This window comes from Phacochoerus africanus, chromosome 2, assembly GCF_016906955.1.
Source record: "Phacochoerus africanus isolate WHEZ1 chromosome 2, ROS_Pafr_v1, whole genome shotgun sequence".
NCBI lineage: Eukaryota > Metazoa > Chordata > Mammalia > Artiodactyla > Suidae > Phacochoerus > Phacochoerus africanus.
This window is the reverse complement of record NC_062545.1, coordinates 273,685,844-273,705,652: the sequence shown is the minus strand read 5'-3', so window position 1 is coordinate 273,705,652 and position 19,809 is coordinate 273,685,844. Positions and strand designations below refer to the sequence as shown.

Here is a 19,809-nt window from a genome sequence, read left to right as displayed (position 1 = left end):
AAGAGAGAGAGAGAGAAAAGAAATTTAGCTCTAGTGACTGTTTCTCATGGCTGACTAGAAATAATGTCTTGCTTAAGTACCATTCTTAGTCTAATACCTTTTGGGCCATTTGATACAGAGGCAAAATCCTCCCGGCCCAAAGGGATGATTTAGAACTCACAGGATCACCGCTGGATCTCGTTACCGTGTATAGAGAGTATTTCCAAGTTCAGTTCAGGATACTAGTAGAAATTTATTTTTCATCTAGATTTTGCTATGTTTGGAGAGACACATCTCCAAGAAGAGTGTGCGGTGAAAAATAGCTCACTGTGCCAAGGAGAGAGTTTCTGTGCTCTTTCGAATGGATTTGAAAGGAAGTAGAAGACGGGGAGGTAGTGGGAGAGACAGACCTTCTTCCTGCCTTTAGGACCATATCGTGCTCAGGAGCCAGCTGTTGGATGTTCAAGTCTTAAAATCTCCAGCTGTCCTATAACAGGAGAAAAGATGGTTTTTATGTGGTGGTTTCCATAGGTTCTCGCATTACAGTGCAGCTCGCTCCCATAATACTATGAATAACCAGTGTTTGTCCTGCCGCGTGAGTCTCTTCACTCGTTGGGATGTCATTGTGTTGCTTTTGTACAAGTAAATTCTGTAAAAGAGAGCTGGGCTTGCCGTTTGCAAGAGCAGAGCCGTGGAGGTTCCCTCCTGCCTGAGGCCTGAGCCAGCCACAGCGGTCATTAAGAAACACCAGCATTCCTGGGAGCCTCGGATGAGGGCTCTTACTTTCTTCACCTAATGGGCTCCACTGAAGGCAACTCTATTTTTGGCAAGATGCTTCCCTTTAGAGATAATGGAATCGCTGGCTGGTCCTTGGAGTGACTATCAGTCAGAGTGCACAGCGACAGCTCCTTTGCTTTGTGTTCAGTCTTCTATTCTCACACGTAAATTATCAATGAATCTGATTCTGCGACAAGGTCTGGGATTTACTGGTATTTAGCGATAATGGATAAAATAACTGGGAAATCGACAGTTCTTTCGAAGGCAACATGATTAGTTTTAATGTGTAAAATCTGGAAATGTTATAGTTTTCTAGGTTTTTTACAAATTTGCAGTGAGTACAGTACTCATCAGATCTTTAAGCTGACCACATAAATAAGAATTTCTAATTCTTTTATTTACTCTCTCTTTTTTTGGGGGGGGAGGGAGTTTCTGTGATTCATTGATTATATTCCAAATGTTTTAAAGCATGTCATTAAAACTGAATCAAAGAACAAAAGCTCTGAGTTCTCATCATGGTTCAGTGGAAATGAATCTGACTAGGAACCGTGAGGTTGTGGGTTCAATCCCTGGCCTTGCTCAGTGGGTTAAGGATCCGGCATTGCCGTGAGCTGTGGTGTCAGTCACAGATGTGGCTCGGATCTGGCATTGCTGTGGCTGGGGTGTAGGCCAGCAGCTGTAGCACTGATTCGACCCCTAGCCTGGGAACCCCTATATGCTGCAGGTGTGGCCCTAAAAAAAAAAAAAAAAAAGGAGCTATGTGTTATTCCAGCACTGTAATAATTCACTGAACTAATTCTTTATTATTTGATCTACAGGCTATTATCAGTTTTTGATTATTCATTTAGTTATATAGTTAGTTATAAAAACACTGCTGCAATGAATTCTTCCCTTTTGTGGCTGTTTTCTTTGTGTAGGGGTTGGGGGGTTATTTCTCCAAGCCAAATTCCCAGAAATGAGAAAGAGGTCAAAACCTGCCAGATTCATGGTTCCTGAGTAAGCTTTAGCCCTTTGTAAGATCGATGGCCTTGAACAGAAGAAGAGATGAGATTCCTAAGTCACTGAAAGGATCAGCTGGGAAATGAATTGCCTTATCCGAGATGCGGGTAATTCAGAGTTGCTGTCAGATAGATTCTCCCGAAAGAACCACTGTAAATACAGTCCTACTAAGGGTTTTTGCACACTGCATCTAATTATTAAAGAATTTTAGTGAAGGGGGTTCAGCTCCAACCTTTGAGTCTGTGTAGGGTCCACAGTGGTCACCGCTAACCACGTTTGAGGGATTTATGGAGATTTATAGCTCCAGGAGGGGAATCAGGAGGTTCCAGCCAACATTTACTGGAACTTCCAAGTAAATTTCTCATGGCAGGTGGAAAGAATGGTTCACGATAAAATATTGGCTAGGAGCAGAATCACTTTTTGGCAATGGTTATCTGAAGAGTTCTAGAAGAAATAATTAGGCACTACCTGCAATGTCTCACTTACATTTTTACCAACCTCAGATAATGCTTGCAAAACCTCACATCCTTGAGAATTGGCCATATGAAAATTTCCCCCAAGATTTCAATGTTTAAAAATTCAGGCTAAAAACTCTATCACTTATTTCATTTCTTTTCTTTTCTTTTCTTTTCTTTTCTTTTCTTTTCTTTTCTTTTCTTTTCTTTTCTTTTCTTTTCTTTTCTTTTCTTTTCTTTTCATCACTACACCCACAGCATATGGACGTTCTGGAGCCAGGGACTGAATCTGAGCCACAACTGTGGCAATGCCAGATCCTTTAACCCACTTAGCCAGGCCAGGGTCCAAACCCGAACCTCCTCGGGGACCCAAACCGCTGCAGTTGTTTTTTGTTTGTTTGTTTTTGTTTTGTTTTGTTTGCTCTTTAGGGCCGCACCTGAGGCATGTGGAAGTTCCCAGGCTAGGGGTCCAGTCTGAGCTGCAGCTGCCAGCCTACACCACAGCCACAGCAACACCAGATCCAAGCCTCGTCTGTGACCTATACCACAGCTCTCAGCAACGCTGGATCCCAAACCTGACCCACTGAGCAAGGCCAGGTATAGAACCTGCATCCTCCTGGATACTAGTCAGATTCGTTTCTACTTCGCCACAATGGGAACTCCATGCAGTTGGTTTCTTAACCCACCACACCAAGGCAGGAATTCCAAAAGCTTTCTTATCTTAGAGATAGGTATTGGATAGGTCCAATTTATGAAATTTATGAGGCAACAATTTCCCGTAAGGCAGTTGTGCATATGCAGATTCTAATATGTCTAGAAGTGTCGTTATGAGATGACGGCAAATAGATAAAACTGAGCATGAAAGAAAGCAAAAATAAATAAATAAATAAATAAAAGGAGTCGATATTGAGGATCAAGCTAATTACAGATGTTTTTGATTGATTCAGTCCTATTGAGACTCAGCCATGGATATGCTGTTATAAAGCCAGAACCTGCAGAAAGAAAACAGAAAAAGCAAAGCAGATTTTAGGTTTCATGATCTGGAAGAAGAACAGTGGGTTTAAAGAGCAGATCTTTCTAACTAGTGTTATTGCATTTATTTAAATACATCAAAAAGCAGGAAACCCTATCAAAGTTGTGGGTCTGTTGTGTGAGTCATGCTTACACAACACCCATTAATAGCTCCTGATTTAATGTGTGTCGATTACCAGGAAGGTATATTTTGTTTCGTTATGTCCTCTTTGTTTCGAAAGAACATGTGATCGTGGCATTCTATTAATTAAGACCCTTACCCCTTGTGATTCCATCACATGCCAAACCATGGTGCTGGCGAACCCGAGATATTTTATCTTGTCATTTATGGGATAACATACTTTGTTATCAGGATGCCTAAATTCTGCCCTTGATTTCATGGATTTGAAATGTGACTTTGGGTTTTATAGTCCCCCTTATATAAGTTGAAATAAGACCTTCTTTTTCTTCTAAAAACCCTGAGAATTTTCTGACTCTTCTATCCAGTCACCTGCTGGACAATCTCACCTTAGATACCCGATGCAGCATCACCTGTCACACCATTGTCAGCAGAGGCCCTGGAACTCAGCAATAAAGTGAAAGGTGCCCCAGGGTTGTGTGATGCCAGCCCCTTCAATCTGGCCAAAACCAAGTTTTGGATTCCCCTGAGTTGTTCCCCTTTTCCTGCTCCTTTCTAATCTGCAATTCCTGCCATCTGTAAATAGCACTCCTTTTCTTTTTCTTTTTAACCTGGTTGTTCTGGCCAAAAAGGTGGGGTACCAAGGACTTATTCTTCCCTTGAGCCCCATCCTTTTGTATAATGGCAGGTGCTGCTGGCTCTGCTTCCTGTAAACGTTCTGACTCCAAACATTTCTCACCACTTCCTCCACATCCAGTCTCATCCTCTCTTGTCTGGAGGATGCCCAAAGCCGCTTATTTTATTACATTTTTCCTTTTTTGGCTATGTCCTCGGCATGCGGAATTTCCTGGGCCAGGGATCAAACCCGCACCATAGCAGCAACAAGAGTGCTGCAGTGACAACGCTGGAGCCTTAACATACTGCGCCACAAGGGAACTCAGAAACCTTTTATTTTTTATTATGTATTTAATCTTTTTAAGGCCATACCCACAGCCTATGGAAGTTCCCTGGCTAGGGGTGGAATAGGAGCTGCAGCTGCTGGCTTACACCACAGCCGCAGCAACTGGGGATCCGAGCCATGTCTGCAACCTATACTGCAGCTCAGGGCAGCGCCAGATCCTTAACCCACTGAGAAAGGCCAGGGCTTGAACCCACATCCTCATGGATACTAGTTGGGTTTGTTACCGCTGAGCCACAACGGGAACTCCCATAAGCCTTATATTTTTAATCCATCTCTGCTTCCAGGCTTGCCCCAGGGTCCCCAGGGTCAGTGGTCTAGCTCCCCATTTCCATCTCCACCACTAGCTCACCTTTCGCAGGTGCAGCAGCCTCCTCCCTGGCCCTCCTGCCACCCCCACTCCTGTTCAGTACATTCCCCATACACCAGCACAGCCTCGTCATAACGCAGAACCGACGGTGTCGCCCCTCTTCTTAAATTTGTCAGTAGTTTTCCATTGTGCTCAGGTGACTTGGTCGAGCTCTTGCCTTCTCCTGCTTTATCCTTCATCTCAGTCTAATTGCATTGAATCTGGCTGTTCCTTGGACATGCCAAGCCTTGCCCACTTCAGAGCATCTTCATTAGCTGTTCCGCTGCTTGGAAGCATGTTTCCGAGAAATTTGCAAGTTCACTCCCACACTTGACTCAAGTCTCTGCTCAGGCATCATCGCAGACCACCCTACCTAAATGCCACCTGCATCCCTCTCGAGTCCCCTAACCTTTTTCTCGTACTGCTGTGTCTGATGAGTTTCACAAGGAAAGGGGGCTTTGTTTTACTCACAAGGAAAGCAACACCCGGCATGTGTGGGAATGCAATGAATGCCTCGGTTAGCTTCTACGACCTTTCAGCTCAGGAATGGGTTCCTGTCCCTAAAGTTTCACCCAGCCACCTGGCACTCTATCTAAAACCCTTATTAAGGGTGATTTTCCTGCTTTGGGCTTGAAAGAACAGTTTCATACCCTTAGAAGAAATCAAGTGAGGAATATGAGTCATTGGCTGCTTAATATTGATCATTTTAAGATCCTTTCATCTTGAGTTACTTGGGACTCTTCAGAGGAAATAGAATTTTAAGGAATGTGAAAGAAAGGATTATTTTTGAAGAACTGGCGTCTAGGTAAAGAGAGGGGACATGGAGGAGTCTGGAGAGTAAAAGCCAGCGAGGATAAGAGGACCCGTGGGGAAAGGGAGAAGCAGGAAGACCTTGGGGTGAAGAGAACTTTGGCGGGGTGGGGTGGGGTGGGGTGGGGGAGCAGAGTGCTGCTGGACCTGAGGGGAGGGGCTGCCCCGTGCCTGGATGGTCAGTGTTTGGGGAAGAGTTAAGCAACTGAGCGTGACACTGGGAGGCAGGCATTTTAGGAGCTTTAAAATACGTTCCTGGAGAAGATAATGTGTATTAGAAGTGAATCTGGGGGAAACGGGCCTTACTGAATGCAACTCCTGCCGTGAGCGTTTCTGGGTTTCTGGTTTGGGACTTTTGGGGGGCGGGGTGACAAAACGCTCTCTGGAGCAGGTCGGAAGATGCTTCACAGTTTTCCTACACGGTCCACCTAAATAGCTACACACACAGATTTCTCATTACGTTACTGAGTCCTGAGTCAGGCTTAGACGCTGCTAGTGTTCAAACCCACCACACTGAAGGCTTTGAGGAAATTCTCCCATTCATCACAGACATATTTTCTGGAAGCTCCTTTTGCCTTGGCCTTTTCAAAGTTTTGTGTTCCTTTGTTTTCATCTGTGGCAGTCTGAGTTTCATTTAAATAAAGATCCAGATGGCTGACTGTCCTTCATTGAGTGTTTATTCTTTTTTCGTCACCCCCACCTGTTTTTTTTTTTTTTTCCTTGAAGTGGCTGTTCTCACATCAATGCCATATTTTGCTTTTTTTTAAATATAGGTTTTAAAAATTAATGATCTATTTTATATAAATATAGTAAATGAGCAGCCATCATACCTGATCGTAGAGTGTGACTATGAGACAGCCTCACCGTTGGTCTCTTCAGTCTTAGTATGATTTCTTGCGGTGCAGTCAGGTCTTCTTGGAAGCTTTGTCATTGTCATTTTGCTTTAAGTTAACGTTTGCCTATTTTAGGTTCCCTGTGATTTTTATATCTGCTACCTCTGGTCCCCCTGGGGAATTTTCTAAAAACTTTTTGAAGGATGATTTTTTTTTTTAATATAGATTTTACCTGTATAGTTTTAAGGCTCAACCAAAAAGTTGAAATGAAAGTAGGTTTAGCTGTCATCCCAGATACCATCGGGCATTTTAAAAGGTCTATTATTATGTTTGAAAAGAAACGAAAGCATCTTATTACAGGAGAAAGCAAGGAGCATTCTTCTGGGTCTCTAGAGATGGCATTTCCTGTCTCTCCTCTGATAGGAGAAAAAGAGCTGCAATGACTTCATTCCGTGGCTCCAAAAGAAGTGCTTATTATCTTTCTCGAGAGAACAATTCCTCTTTATTTGGAGCCCGGAGACACACTTTTTAGAGCCACACTTGCCCACTGTCCAGCCAAGAAATGTTTTGCCTTTGTTTGTTAATAAACCACAAACTACATCTGGCAAAAGCTAGTTTGTTTAACTTTGTAACTGTTAAAATAGCTTTTCCCATTAAAGGAGGGGAGATGGAGCCGGCCACAGAGGCTCACCACTGCTTTTTAGGTCATGGGATGCTTAAGACCGAAAGGACGGCTTTTGTTTCCTCTGTTCCTTTCCTGAGGGGATCAGGCAGCACAAGTTTGCTTTTGTGTGTGTGTTGTAGGCAAATTGCTTTTGGAGGAACTTGTACTAGGAAAGAAAAACTAAAAGGGAAAGCAGTGACATCTAGATTTTTTTTTCTCAAGCCACACGAAATGTTATAATCACAATGCTTCATTCACGGCGGGGGTCCCATCGAACTGTGGCGTCATCCAGGGCTGTTGTAACAGGGGTCCGTCCTGGAAACACGCTGAGACCAATAAGGTCAAGGGCCACACCATGCCTGAAAAATAAGTTCAGGAGTTCCCACCCACTGTGGTTCAGTGGGCGACAGATCCAGCCTACTCTCCAAGAGGATGCGGATTCGATCCCAGGCCGTGTTCAGTGGGTTAAGAATCCGGCGTTGCACCGGCTGTGGCATAGGTCGCAGATGCAACTCCAGTTGGACCCCTAGCGTGGGGAACTTCCACAGGCCGTGGGTGTGGTGGTACAAAGAAAATAAACATTCATATTTATCATTAAACATTGACGTGAAGATGGGGCAGGAAAATTTCCTCTGTAGGTTTTCAATCAAAATTACCCCCGTGCTTCCAAAACATGACCTTTGGGGGGAGACTATTGTCTTTAGAGAAGAGTCCTTTGATCCTAAAGCTGAGCCCACCTTTCCTCTGCCGCATGTCTGTCATTTTTGCGTCTTCTTGATGTGTGTTTCCTCTCCGGTAGGACGGCCCTGGCTGAGAGCGAGCTTTCATTTTGTGAAAACATAGGTTTCAGAGTTGCTGTCGAGACGAGGCTCAAGCTTAGGAGCATGGCTTTGAACTGGGACCATCTTGGACTCTCAAAGTGAGATTTTAGGGATGGGGTGATCTTTCCAGCAAACTCCAGAACACGCTGGGCCAGCTTGTGACATGGGGCCCGATCTCTGGACGGTGTGGGCCGTGGCCGAGGGTGCCTCGCTGCCGGGCACAGCTGAGCCTGCATCTCCCTCCTAGGCCTCCTGCTCCTCCGCCCCTGCCCCCCCCCCCCCAGGCCCTCCCTCCATCCTCCTTTTGAGGTCTGTGGCTGTCAGAAAACCTGCCCTTCAGGCTGTACTTCACTCTGCTCTCAGCTCGTCTCACTTCTCCCGAAGCCCAGCCCTTTCTTGCTTGTCTGTTCTCCCCTCCACTCCATCTCTTTGCTGTCATGTCCCGGTGTCTATTAGGAGACTTGAAAAAGGAAGCCCCACGGGGCTCCTCTTGGTTCATAGAAACCAAAAAAATTGCTGGATGGATAAACTGTGCTGTCAAGAGGCGCTTGAAACAGTGAAATGTGACCTCAGCAGGGAGACGAGAAAACCTTCCCTTAGAAAGGAACATTGTTCTTTATTTAAAAGAAAAGTTCTGATTTTGCCCCCTCCTCCCTGGCCTCGGCTACCTTTTGTGACTCGGCTAAGCCCTAGGTTCTGACGAGGTGAGATTCACAGGCGCAGAGGCTGCACGGAGGGGACCGCTTCGTTTCTGTCACTTTGATCTTGCCTTCTCCACAGCACCCCCACCAGCCCTGCTCACCCCAGCCAGAAAACAGACAGCACATTCAAGCCTAGTAACTGAGGAAAGGCCATTTTTTTAGAAGGAGCATTTACCACCCGTGGAGTGGGTTCAGGACAAGCAGTAAGAAGTGGCGCCGTGTCCCAGCCCAGTCACGGTGGGGAGTGGCTGTGGTCCTGGGTGTCCAAGGCAGGGGAGCCTTATATGAACTTCAGAGATTAGCTGTGAGGATGCTGTCTGAGCAGCGCTGTGGCCTTGGGGCAAAGGACCCCGCCAGCCTCCAGCATCCTAGCCAGGGAGCTGCAGGTGCATGCTCCCGCCCTCTGACAGGTCAGAACTTCTCTGCGGCAGCTCTAACAGGGCAAGGGCCTCCGTTCACATGGTCCGTGCAGGTCAGAACAGCCTCTGACCTCTCAAGATCGCACAGCCCACATCTGATTGGATTCACCTGTGAATCCTGATCAACGGGCACCTGAGCTTTAGTCACCACCTGCACTGCTACCCCTTGGTCCAAGCCTCCATCATCTCCAAGGTTGAAGAGAAACTCCTACCTGGAACCTTCCTTCACGTCACTTCTCTACTCGGGGTCCTCCATGCCTCCCCAGTTCATTCAGACAAAAACCCCACAAGACCCTACACAGGCTGCCCCTTTCTTCTCTGACCCCTTCTCCTAGTATTCTTGAGGCTCACTTTGGTCTGGCCCACTGGTGTCCTTACTGGCCAATACTAAGCACATACCTGCCTCAGGGCCTTTGCACATGGCAAGGAGGTAAATTTATCTTTAAGATCTAAGTAATGGACTCATCCATCCACACAAAACATTTACCCAAATGCTGGCAGTGTTATTCAAAATAGCCTCCAAACTGGGAACAATCAAATGTCCATCAACTGGTGACTAGATAAACAAAATGTGGTCTGTTCATCCAAAGGAATATCATGCAGCAATAAAAAGGAAAAAAGAACTGATATATGTGATCATGTGGACGAACCTTGGAAACAGTATGCTAAGAACAGAATGAAAGAATGTCATTTTTGCCTGTCGCAAAAGACCTCATATTGGAGTTCCCTTCACGGCTCAGTGAGTGACAAACCCGACTAGGATCCTTGAGGATGCAGGTTCAATCCCTTGCCTCACTCAGTGGGTTAAGGATCCATTGTTGCCATGAGCTGTGGTGTAGGTTGCAGACTGCAGCTCAGATCTGGCATTGCTGTGGCTGTGGCTGTGGCTGTGGCCGGTGGCTACAGCTCTGATTTGACTCCTAGCGTGGGAATTTCAATATGCCAAGGGTGGGGCCCTAAACAGCAAAAAAAAAAAAAAAAAGTTCTAAAATTGATGCTGGTGATGGCTGGCTATTGTGACTCTAGTAGAAACCCCTGAATTGTACAATTTATTATCTTTTTTATTTTTTGAGTTTTACTGTTTTTGGTCTTCTGTCGTTTTTTTAGGGCCACACCCACGGCATACGGAGGTTCCCAGGCCGGGGGTCTCATCGGAGCTGTAGCCGCCAGCCTACACCACAGCCACGGCAATGCGGGATCCTCCACCCACTGAGCGAGACCAGGGATCGAACCCAAAACGTCATGGTTCCTAGTCGGACTCATTTCCGCTGCGCCATGATGGGAGCTCCTGAATTGTACAATTTAAATGGATGAATCGTATGGAATGATGAAATATAACTCAAAGCAATTGAAAAGTAAGGACTGAAGTGATTGCTCTCTTCGAACATTCCTGTTATTTCTACAAGTGGTGTCTTAAAATTCAATATTATTACAGCTAAAGTTTGAAAGGGAACTGGAAGTCATCCTGTTTTCATTTCCCATTTGTTTTTTTAACTGTTTAGACTTCTTTGGAGTGCACACACTAAATATTCAATATTTAAATGTCATTTAAGTGGATGGATGGATTTTTTTTTTTCTCAAGTGTTAACATGAGAAAGAGGGGGTAACTAACCACGGTGTATTTCCCCCCCTCTAGCACTTTCATGAAGGACGGAAGGCACAGCAGCATATAGAGACTTGCTGGAAGCAACTAGAATCAGTAAGTAAAAAAAAAAACAACAGCTCAAGAAATGTCTTTACCGATTTTCTGACTTGGATTTAACTTCAGCTTGAGTCAACCAGTATGTACCAAACAAACAGAGATGTTTATAATAGGAATTTAATTTGTTTCTAGAAATTATTATAGAAAGTAAAATGTTGAGGAGTTCCCTGGTGGCTCAGTGGGGTAAGGGCCTGGTGTTACTTCTGTGGCTCCGGTTGCTGCTGTGACCTGGGCTCCATCCCTGGCATGGGAATTTCTGTATGCTGCCAGTGTGGCAAAAAAAAAAAAAGTAAAATGTTAGGCCCAAAAGAGCTCAAGTAGAGTATTTTTCTGACAATCATATGAAGGGTTCCTGTTGTGGCTCAGCAGGTTAAGAACCTGACATAGTGTCCGTGAGGATGCAAGTGAAGGATCCCAGCATTGCTGCAAGCTGCAGCATGGGTCACAGATGTGGCTTGTGTCCATTGTTGCCATGACTGTGGCATAGGCTGGCAGCTATAGCTCCGATTGGACCCCTAGCCTGGGAATTTCCATTTGCCTCAGGTGTAGCCCTTTTAAAAAAGAAAAAAAAAAAATCATATGGAAAGACAAAAGTAGACAGTTTCGATAGAAATGCGGATTTTAAAATAACTTCCTTGAAGGGATGACAGGTAGCAAATCAGTTCAGAAAAGAGTGCCTTTTTTGGGGAGGGCTGTCCATAAAATTACAGCTGCTCCCGGGAATCTCAGGGTTCCATTCCTAGTAACTTTCCCTGCCACCGTGTCCCTCTGCTTTTAGAGCAAAAGGCGATTTGAGCGGGACTGCAAAGAGGCCGACCGAGCCCAGCAGTACTTTGAGAAGATGGATGCTGACATAAACGTTACAAAAGCAGATGTCGAAAAGGTAAGGCGAAAGTGAGAGTCTTTCATTTCCCTTTTTCACGTTCTTCGCGTTGCCTCCAGACTGCTAGTCCCCAATTTCTCCTTTCTGATGCCACCGCAAAAGACCTCTCAACTTGGGATCTTTTTCTTTTTCTTTTCATTTTGTGTCCGTGGGGACGTGCGGGTGGGGGAGGAGAAGGTGAAATCTGGGGGGGGTGGGGCGCGGATCTTCAGTGTTACGATTTGAGCAGTTTGTCGATTTGTTTAGTCACCAAGATGATAACACGGGGACCTAGAGCCCTCGGACATGTAGGGAGTGGTTTCCGGAGACTGTGGTTCTTTCTTAATGGCTTTTCAAAGAAAAAGTCAGCCTCTTAAAAGCTGGAGCAGACAGTCCAGCGCCATCTGTAAGAGCTTGGCTGCTTAAAGTGCTCCCATGAAAAAGATAAACAGACTCACACACTAGCCTGACTTCTAATGGATTCATTCAGGTTGATAACAGGTTGGAGTGGAGGGCTTGAATTTGTAAGCCCTCTCAAAAGCTTTTTCTCGAAATGCGCTTGTATTGGCTATGAGGAGCGTGATATTATTATAAAGCTTGTACTGTGTCTTCTTGGGGTTCCCTGTGTGTCTTTTCCCCAGAAGCTAAATTTTCTTTTTCTAAAAGTCATCAATATAGTGTAAACACAATTAGGCTGTTAAATAACAGTATTCATGCCTTAACTGCCCAGGGCTGCTTTGGCACTCATAGCCGCATGTTTTGCGTGGGGAAAAAAAGCACTGCATTTTCCTAGATTTCTTTCACTTCTGCCAGATTAATTTGGAGATGAACTCTGTTAGAAAATAGCGTGCATTAGTTATTCAGTTATTTGCCCAATTCTGCCAAATTCCTTGCTTAAAGCCTAGGTATATATCAGTGCAGCTTCCTGCACAAGTGTCTAATATATTAAAAAACACATTTTCAGTATCTATAGTTGATCTTGACTGGGGTTATTTGCTAAAAGATATATTCATTTGTTGGTAAAGTTAGCATAAATTTGTCCTAAGTTCTTATACAATATTAACTCCCCAAAGTATTTAATATATTGTTCCATTAAAATAGATTGTCCCAAAGTTTAATAAAAAACAAAACAAAACAGTTTGGGGGGAGTTCCTGCTGTGGCTCAGCAGGTTAGAACCTGATATAGCATCCGTGAGGAGGTGGGAATGTGTGGTCGCTGGCCTCGCTCAGTGGGTTAAGGATCCAGCTTTGGCACAGGCTACAGATGTGGCTCAGATCCAGTGTTGCTGTGGTTGTGGCATAAGCTGCAGCTGCAGCTCTGACTCGCCCCCTAGCTCAGGAACTTCCATATGTCCCAGGTGGGGCCATAAAAAGAAGTTTGGGTGAAATGAAATAAAATCTGTACATGTCTGGCACAAATCTATTTATTCTTTTTTCAAATATTTTCTTATCCTAAATAGAAAATTGGAGTGTTTTATTTGTTTTCTTTTTTTAAAGATATTACTTTTATGGCTTTTTCTTAGTATAACAGCTATCCATCCCCGCTCATTGTAGACATACCTGAAAATACAACCAACCAAAAGGAGAGGAAAAAAGTTAAAACATCCAACTATAGTAAATAAAAGGTATTTTACCTTTCAGAGCCTTTTCTTTTTTCTTTTTCCTTTTCTTTTCCCAACAACATGCGGAAGTTCTAGGGCCAGGGATCAAACCTGCACCCCCGCAGGGACAATGCCAGACCTTTAACTTCTGGGCCGCCAGGGAACTCCCAGAGCCTTTTCTTAAAAAAATGGCTATGTGTACTGCATATGTACAGCATAACAAAAGGAACATCTGCTCATCTATCTACAACCTATCTTAAGAAATAAAATCGTAGTGCTGTCTTTGGAGTCTCCTGTTCTAACTTCATCTCTCTTCTCTTCACCCTAAGAGGTAAACTTTATCCTTAATTTGGTGTTAAGCATCTCTTTGTGTCTTCATAGCTTTACTGCAGGCATGTGTATCTCCAAAAAGTTTATTTTATAATTTTGCATCTTTTTCACCTTTATATAGACGAAATCCACACTTTCATTTATTTTCTTGTGACTTGATTGTTTTTCACTTTATGTTTTTTACTTAATTCATAGGGAGTACAAAACACATGACTTTTATATGTTAATTTTAGAGCCTTTAAAAATATGTATATATTAAAGGGAGTTAGTTGCTGTTGTGGCTAAGTGGGTTACAAACCTGACTGGTATCCATGAGGATGCAGGTTCGGTCCCTGGCCTCGCACAGTGTATTAAGGATCCAGCATTGCTGTGAGCTGTGGTGTAGGTTGTGCAGGTTGCAGACGAGGCTCGGATCCTGTGTTGCTGGGGCTGTGGTGTAGGCCGGCAGCTGCGGCTCCGATTGGACCCCTAGCCTGGGAACTTACTTCCGTGTACTGTGGGTGCAGCCCTAAAAAGCAAAAAACTGGGAACTTCCACATGCTGCAGGTGCAGCCCTAAAAATAAAATTAAAAATTAAAAAGTTAAAAAAACGTATTTTAGCTATGCCTGCGGGATGTAATAGAAGTTCCCAGGACAGGGATTGAACTTGTGCCATGGTACAACTCAAGCCACTGCAGTGACAGTGCCACATCCTTAACAAGGTGCACCACAAAGAAACTTCCTGGCTAGACTCTTTTTATTTATTTATTTTTATTTTTTGTCTTTTTGCCTTTTCTAGGGCTGCTCCCTCGGCATATGGAGGTTCCCAGGCTAGGGGTTCAATCGGAGCTGTAGCCACCGGCCTACACCACAGCCACAGCAACGCGGGATCCGAGCCGCGTCTGCAACCTACACCACAGCTCATGGCAACGCCAGATCCTTAACCCACTGAGCGAGGCCAGGGATCGAACCTGCAACCTCATGGTTCCTAGTCGGATTCATTTCCACTGCGCCACGACGGGAATGCCTAAACTTTTTATTTCTATTTTGGGTTTTCTGTAGAGCAAATAGTGACAGTCTTATTTCTTCTTTTTCAATCTTTATGTCTTTTGTTTATTTTTCTCATCTTGCTCTGCTGGTCACAACCTCCTTTATGCTCGCAGAGCAGTTATTGTAGACTTCCTTTATTCCTTCCAATTATAAAGAGATTCCAATGTTTCCCAGTTAAGCCTGATTATAAAATACCCTTTATCAGGCTCAGGGATTTCCCTCCTTTTCTTATTTTGCCAAGAGATTTTTTTGTTTTCGTTTTTGTTTTTTGTTTTTTTTTTTAACGCTTGACTTGAGACTGAATATCATCAAAGACCATTTCTGCTTCCTTTAGTTCATTAATGGATTTGTTACATTATTAAATGTTCTTATATTGAACTGAATGAGCATTCCTGTGACGCATATGTTGAGGTTATGGCGTGTAGGATTTTGCTTTGGTTTTTTGTTTTTTAATGGCACTGCCTTTATTACGTTAGCATTTCTTACTTAAGATTTTGCATCTATATTCATTGAAATGGATCTGGAATTTTTCTTTCTTGGCTGATCTGGTTTGCTTTACTTATTAGTTTTGGAGTGTTGCTCTTTCTTCTATTTTTCTGAAATAAAATATCCGAGATGAGATTAACTGCTCCTTAAATGTTCTGCAGTGCTCTACTGTGGGAGAGTTTCTGACTACTGATTCAGCTCCTTTATTGTCTGCTTCTTTGGTTAATACCGGACTGTTATATTTTTCTAGAAATGGGTCCATTTCCTCCTAGATTTCAAGTTTATTGGCCAAAAGTTGCCCATAATATTTTCTTGGCTTAATTTTCTGCTAGATGCATTGCTGTGTCCCCTTCATTTAGTCCTAATATTGTTTATTTATACTTTTTTCTTTGGGGGGGTCAGTTTTCTAAAATCATTTTTATTAGCATTTTCCAAGAACCGAAATTTATCTTTGTGAAACTTCTCTTTTCTATTTTTATTTTCTATGTTATTTAGTTTCTTTTTCTTCTTCTTCCTCTTCTGTCAGTATCTTTGAATTGATTCTATTGTCCTTTAAAAAACAGCTTTCTTCAAACGCTTGCCTCATTTCAATTTTTCTTCTTTTCTAATATAGGCATTTAAGGAACAAATTTCCCATTTAAGTGCTGTCTTATCTGCAACCTCTGAATTTTGGCATGCAATAGTATTATTATTCACTGGCAGATATTTTTCACGTCTTTTATGTCTTTTTAATGATTATTTGGAAACATATTTTACCATTTCCACTTGTATGGCGTATGTAAACTTCTCTTTTCTGTGACTGATTTCTAATGCAATTGCATCATGGTTGTAGAAAGTCGGAGTCCGAGACTGTTTGTTGAGACCTGGCTTATGACCTAGTTAGTTACCTGGTCAATTTTTATAAATGTTCTCTAAAAACCTGACATGACTGTGTAGTCTCCCTTAGCGGTAGAGGTCTGCGTTTTTCTCATTACAGCAAACTTTCTGGTTATCCACGTCTTCCCGTCATTGCGGATTTTTTTTGGTCTGCTTGTTTTGAGAGAGATATACGTGGCTTCTTTGTGCCTTAATTTTCCTTGTCTGAAAATGGGAACACAGGAAGGGATTGAGGTGAGTGCCGGTTGAGTTAATAGATACAAGATTCTCAGGGCCCGCTGTGGCAGTGACCAGTGATTCCGATGTTAGCTATTGTGATGATAACGATGGAAGGTTGGTCATTTTCCTGTCCATTTTGCTCTTCCATTGTAAACTGCTTTTATTAAAAAAATAAAGTTTAGGTGGAGTTCCCATTGTGGCTCAGGAGGTTAAGGACCCAGTGCTGTCTCTGTGAGGATGCCGGTTCAATTCCTGTCCTCACTCAGTGGATTAAGGATCCAGCGTTGCTGCAAGCTGTGGGGTAAATTGAAGATGCAGCTCAGATCCTGAGTTGCCGTGGCCGTGGCATAGGCTGGCAGCTGCAGCTCCGACTCAACCCCTAGTCTGGGAGCTTCCATGTGCCTCAGGTGCAGCCCTAAAAAAAAAAAAAAGAACAAACAAACCAACAAAAAAACCCCACTTAACTTAAAAAAAAAAAAAAGAACAACTTGAGATTCGGAACAGTGGGTGCGTGATTATAAATGTATTTCTTGGAACTTCACCTCTAGCAAGTATTTTAAAGTGGGTCCTCCAGAGAGCTGGCATTACCCGGGGTCACTCCCAGGCCAGGACCGTATCAACCTAAATATTCAAGTTAAGAGTTGGGGAGGAGTTCCTGTCGTGGTTCAGCGGAAACGAATCTGACTAGTATCCATGAGGATGTAGGTTCGATCCCTGGCCTCCCTCAGTGGGTTAAGGATCCAGCGTTGCCGTGAGCTTCAGTGTAGGTTGCTGATGAGGCTTGGATCTGGCGTTGCTGTGTCTGTGGTGTAGGCTTTGTGGGTTCGTCCTTCTGTCTGGCTTCTCTCACCCAATGTGATGTCTGAGATTCCTTTGTGGTTGAACATTTTCCAAGATGACTTTTTTATTTTTCTCTCTCGGGTCCAATCCAAGATAGTTAAATGATTGAAAATGCAATTGCTGGGTCCAGTTACAGCTTTAGGACATTTGAAAGGTACCACCAAACTGAATTGCTCTGCTCATCTATTTTAATATTTCCACTGATGTGTTGTTTTTTTCTTATACTGAGAGCATCCTTTTGTTATTTTTATGGAAGTATAACTTACTTCCTCCCCAAGGGTATGATAAACTACTGGATTTTAACATCACAAATGTTGACGCTGATAGAGTAATATCTAAACATTGGAATTCTTCAGTAATTTTGCTTATGAGTGTGACTCGAAGCCCTGTAATTTCCCAAAACAAACAGGGCTTTGTCTGTTAGATAATTTTTTTGTTGTTGTTATCACTGGGGAAGCCTCTTGTCAGTATCAAGCTGAAAGGATGCAGTATTTCAGTTCTTATACGTACTTAATGTAATTTCCCATTTTTGACTTCTGACAGTCTTTGAATCTAATATAAATGTCTTTGCCTCCAGTTTCTGCAAATGATTGAATTATCCAATTGAATTGGAGATGGCTCCCTCTCCTTTTTCCAGCAGTCCGCCCCACAACACTCGGATGATATGTCTGTGTTTACAAAGACATTGTAGCTGCTCCCACCATGAGTAGGATGGACTTTCCTAAATTGTGCTTGTGTTTGATGATACAGTTCTTGGGAACTGCATGTGTATGCCTCTTCTAAGCTGCATAGCATCTGGGCATGAGCCTGATTTTCTTCTTCTCCTTTTGGGGGAGTTAAAAATTCCACATAGGGCAGTTGTCTTGTGATGCAGCTGGTTAAGGATCTGGGGTTGTCACTGCAGGGCTCAAGTCGATGCCGTGACGTGAGTTTGATCCCTGGCCTGGGAACTTCTGCATGCTGTGAGCTTGCCAAAAAAAATAATAAAAATAAAAATAGATTGCTTTCTGGCATATAGGCGTTCTTTATATACTCCAGATACGTGTGTGTGTGTACCTGTGTACAGATGTATATAATTACGCAGTTATCTTTACTTACGCCAGTAACTTTTGCTCTGCCTTTAACCAATATGTAGGTGCTCTTTTATTTTAAAACTTTCATCACTGCTCTTAAAATATTCTTGTGCGATGGAAAAAGCCTGGTCAGCCAGGACATAATCATTTCCAAGTTACACTGTTTTAAGGATCATGCTTAGAAGTACAGAGAGCCCCACTCTCCTTGGCCGCATCTCTCAGAAGCCCAGGGCTGTCAGAATGGGCATGGTGCCAGGGGACCATTGTTCAAAGTCACCTTGAGGAATTAAACACTTGCCATGTGTATTCTTATTTTTTCTTTCTTTTTTTTTCTTTTTTTTTTGGTGAGTTTAGAGTACAATATGTAGAGAAGTGGGCAAGAAACTACTTTTAAAAAAATTGTTATTGCAGTGTAGTCAATTTATAGCATTGTTTTAGTTTCAAGAGACTACTTTTTAATGGAATCAGTAGTTCAAGCTTTCTACAGTTTGGAGATTGCTTGTGAAGAATCAGAATTCTAAGTAGCCATTCATTTATTTTAGAGAAATGTTTCAAACTTTTTTCTTGTGGTTTGTTTCCACTTGGTATAGCATTTCAAACTCAGTTCTGAATTTGCCTACGTCTGTTTTCACATGCCCCCCCCCCCCCATGAATTGCCCTATACTTTTTTTTTTAATTTAAGGGAATTCTAATAGAATCATGATTTCATGGCCTTAGTCTCATCAAACAAACAAACAAAAAACCCATCTGGGGGAGTCCCTGGTTGTCTGGTGGTTTAGGACTTGGCACTTTCACCACCACGGCCCAGGTTCCATCTCTGGTCTGGGAACTAAGATCGTGCATCAAGCCACCTTGAGCTAGGGCCAAAAAAATAAATAAAAATCACCTGGGGAGTTCCATTCGTGGTTCAGCAGTTAACAAACCTGACTAGGATCCATGAAGATGCAGGTTCAATCCCTGGCCTTGTTCAGTGGGTTAGGGATCTGGCATTGCCGGGAGCTGTGGTGTAGATTGCAGATGCGGCTCAGATCCCAAGTTGCTGTGACTGTGGTGTAGGCCGGCAGCTGTAACTCTGATTCGACCTCTAGCCAGGGAACCTCCATATACTGCAGGTGCAGCCATAGAAAGCAGGAAAAGAAAGAAAGAAAAGAGAGAGAGAGAAGGAAGGAAGGAAGGAAGGAAGGAAGGAAGGAAGGAAGAAAGAAAGAAAGAAAGGAAAGAAGAAAGAAGAAAGAAAGAAAGAAAGAAAGAAAGAAAGAAAGAAAGAAAGAAAGAAAGAAAAAGGAAGAAAAGAAAGAAAGAATCAAAAGCAAAATTGCCTGACTTGTTGCCAGAATTCCTGAGTTGTGAGGGTCCCATCCATTCATTCATTCCCTCCCTCTCACATCCTATGTTGCCTCTGTGCTGGGGAGCTGGGGGACAGCACAGATACTGTCACAGAATCACATCGCCCTTGACTCTGAGGAATTTGCCTTTCATGTTCTTCGTAATGTTTAGTGGACTGTACCGTATATTTTCTCCTGGGTTCCTCAAGGGCTTCTTGAATGCCGTTTTGGTGACAAACACTTGAAGTCGTGTTCTATCTTTTACTGGGGTTTGGGGTAACAACAGGCTAGACCCATGTGGGAGAGCAGCAGGACGCAGTCTCCGCATCCTGACGGCGCCGCAGCTGGGATGCAGAAGGAAAAGGTTATCAAAATGAATGGAATGTGAACTAATATTTCTGAACAGAGAGAACAGTGTTTTCCAAATGCATGCATTAAACTGAGTTCATCCAGTTCAGGCAATGAATAATTCCCTTTCTCTAATTCGCCCCTGCCTTGTGACTGTTGGCGCTTACATAATTTCTAAATGCAAAATAGGATATTGTTGAACA

The 19,809-nt window shown here is 43.3% G+C and overlaps 1 protein-coding gene across 15 annotated transcripts in view; it reads left to right on the top strand.

Annotated features, from left to right (window-relative positions):
* Positions 1 to 19,809, top strand: part of FNBP1 (formin binding protein 1) — a 140,667-nt gene that overhangs the window by 74,456 nt on the left and 46,402 nt on the right. For all 15 annotated transcript variants that reach the window (XM_047768666.1, XM_047768664.1, XM_047768678.1 and 12 more), the window contains exons 5-6: positions 10,552 to 10,614; positions 11,396 to 11,500. In XM_047768666.1, coding sequence (XP_047624622.1) covers positions 10,552 to 10,614; positions 11,396 to 11,500 — 168 coding nt within the window. The remainder of the gene's footprint in view (positions 1 to 10,551; positions 10,615 to 11,395; positions 11,501 to 19,809) is intronic.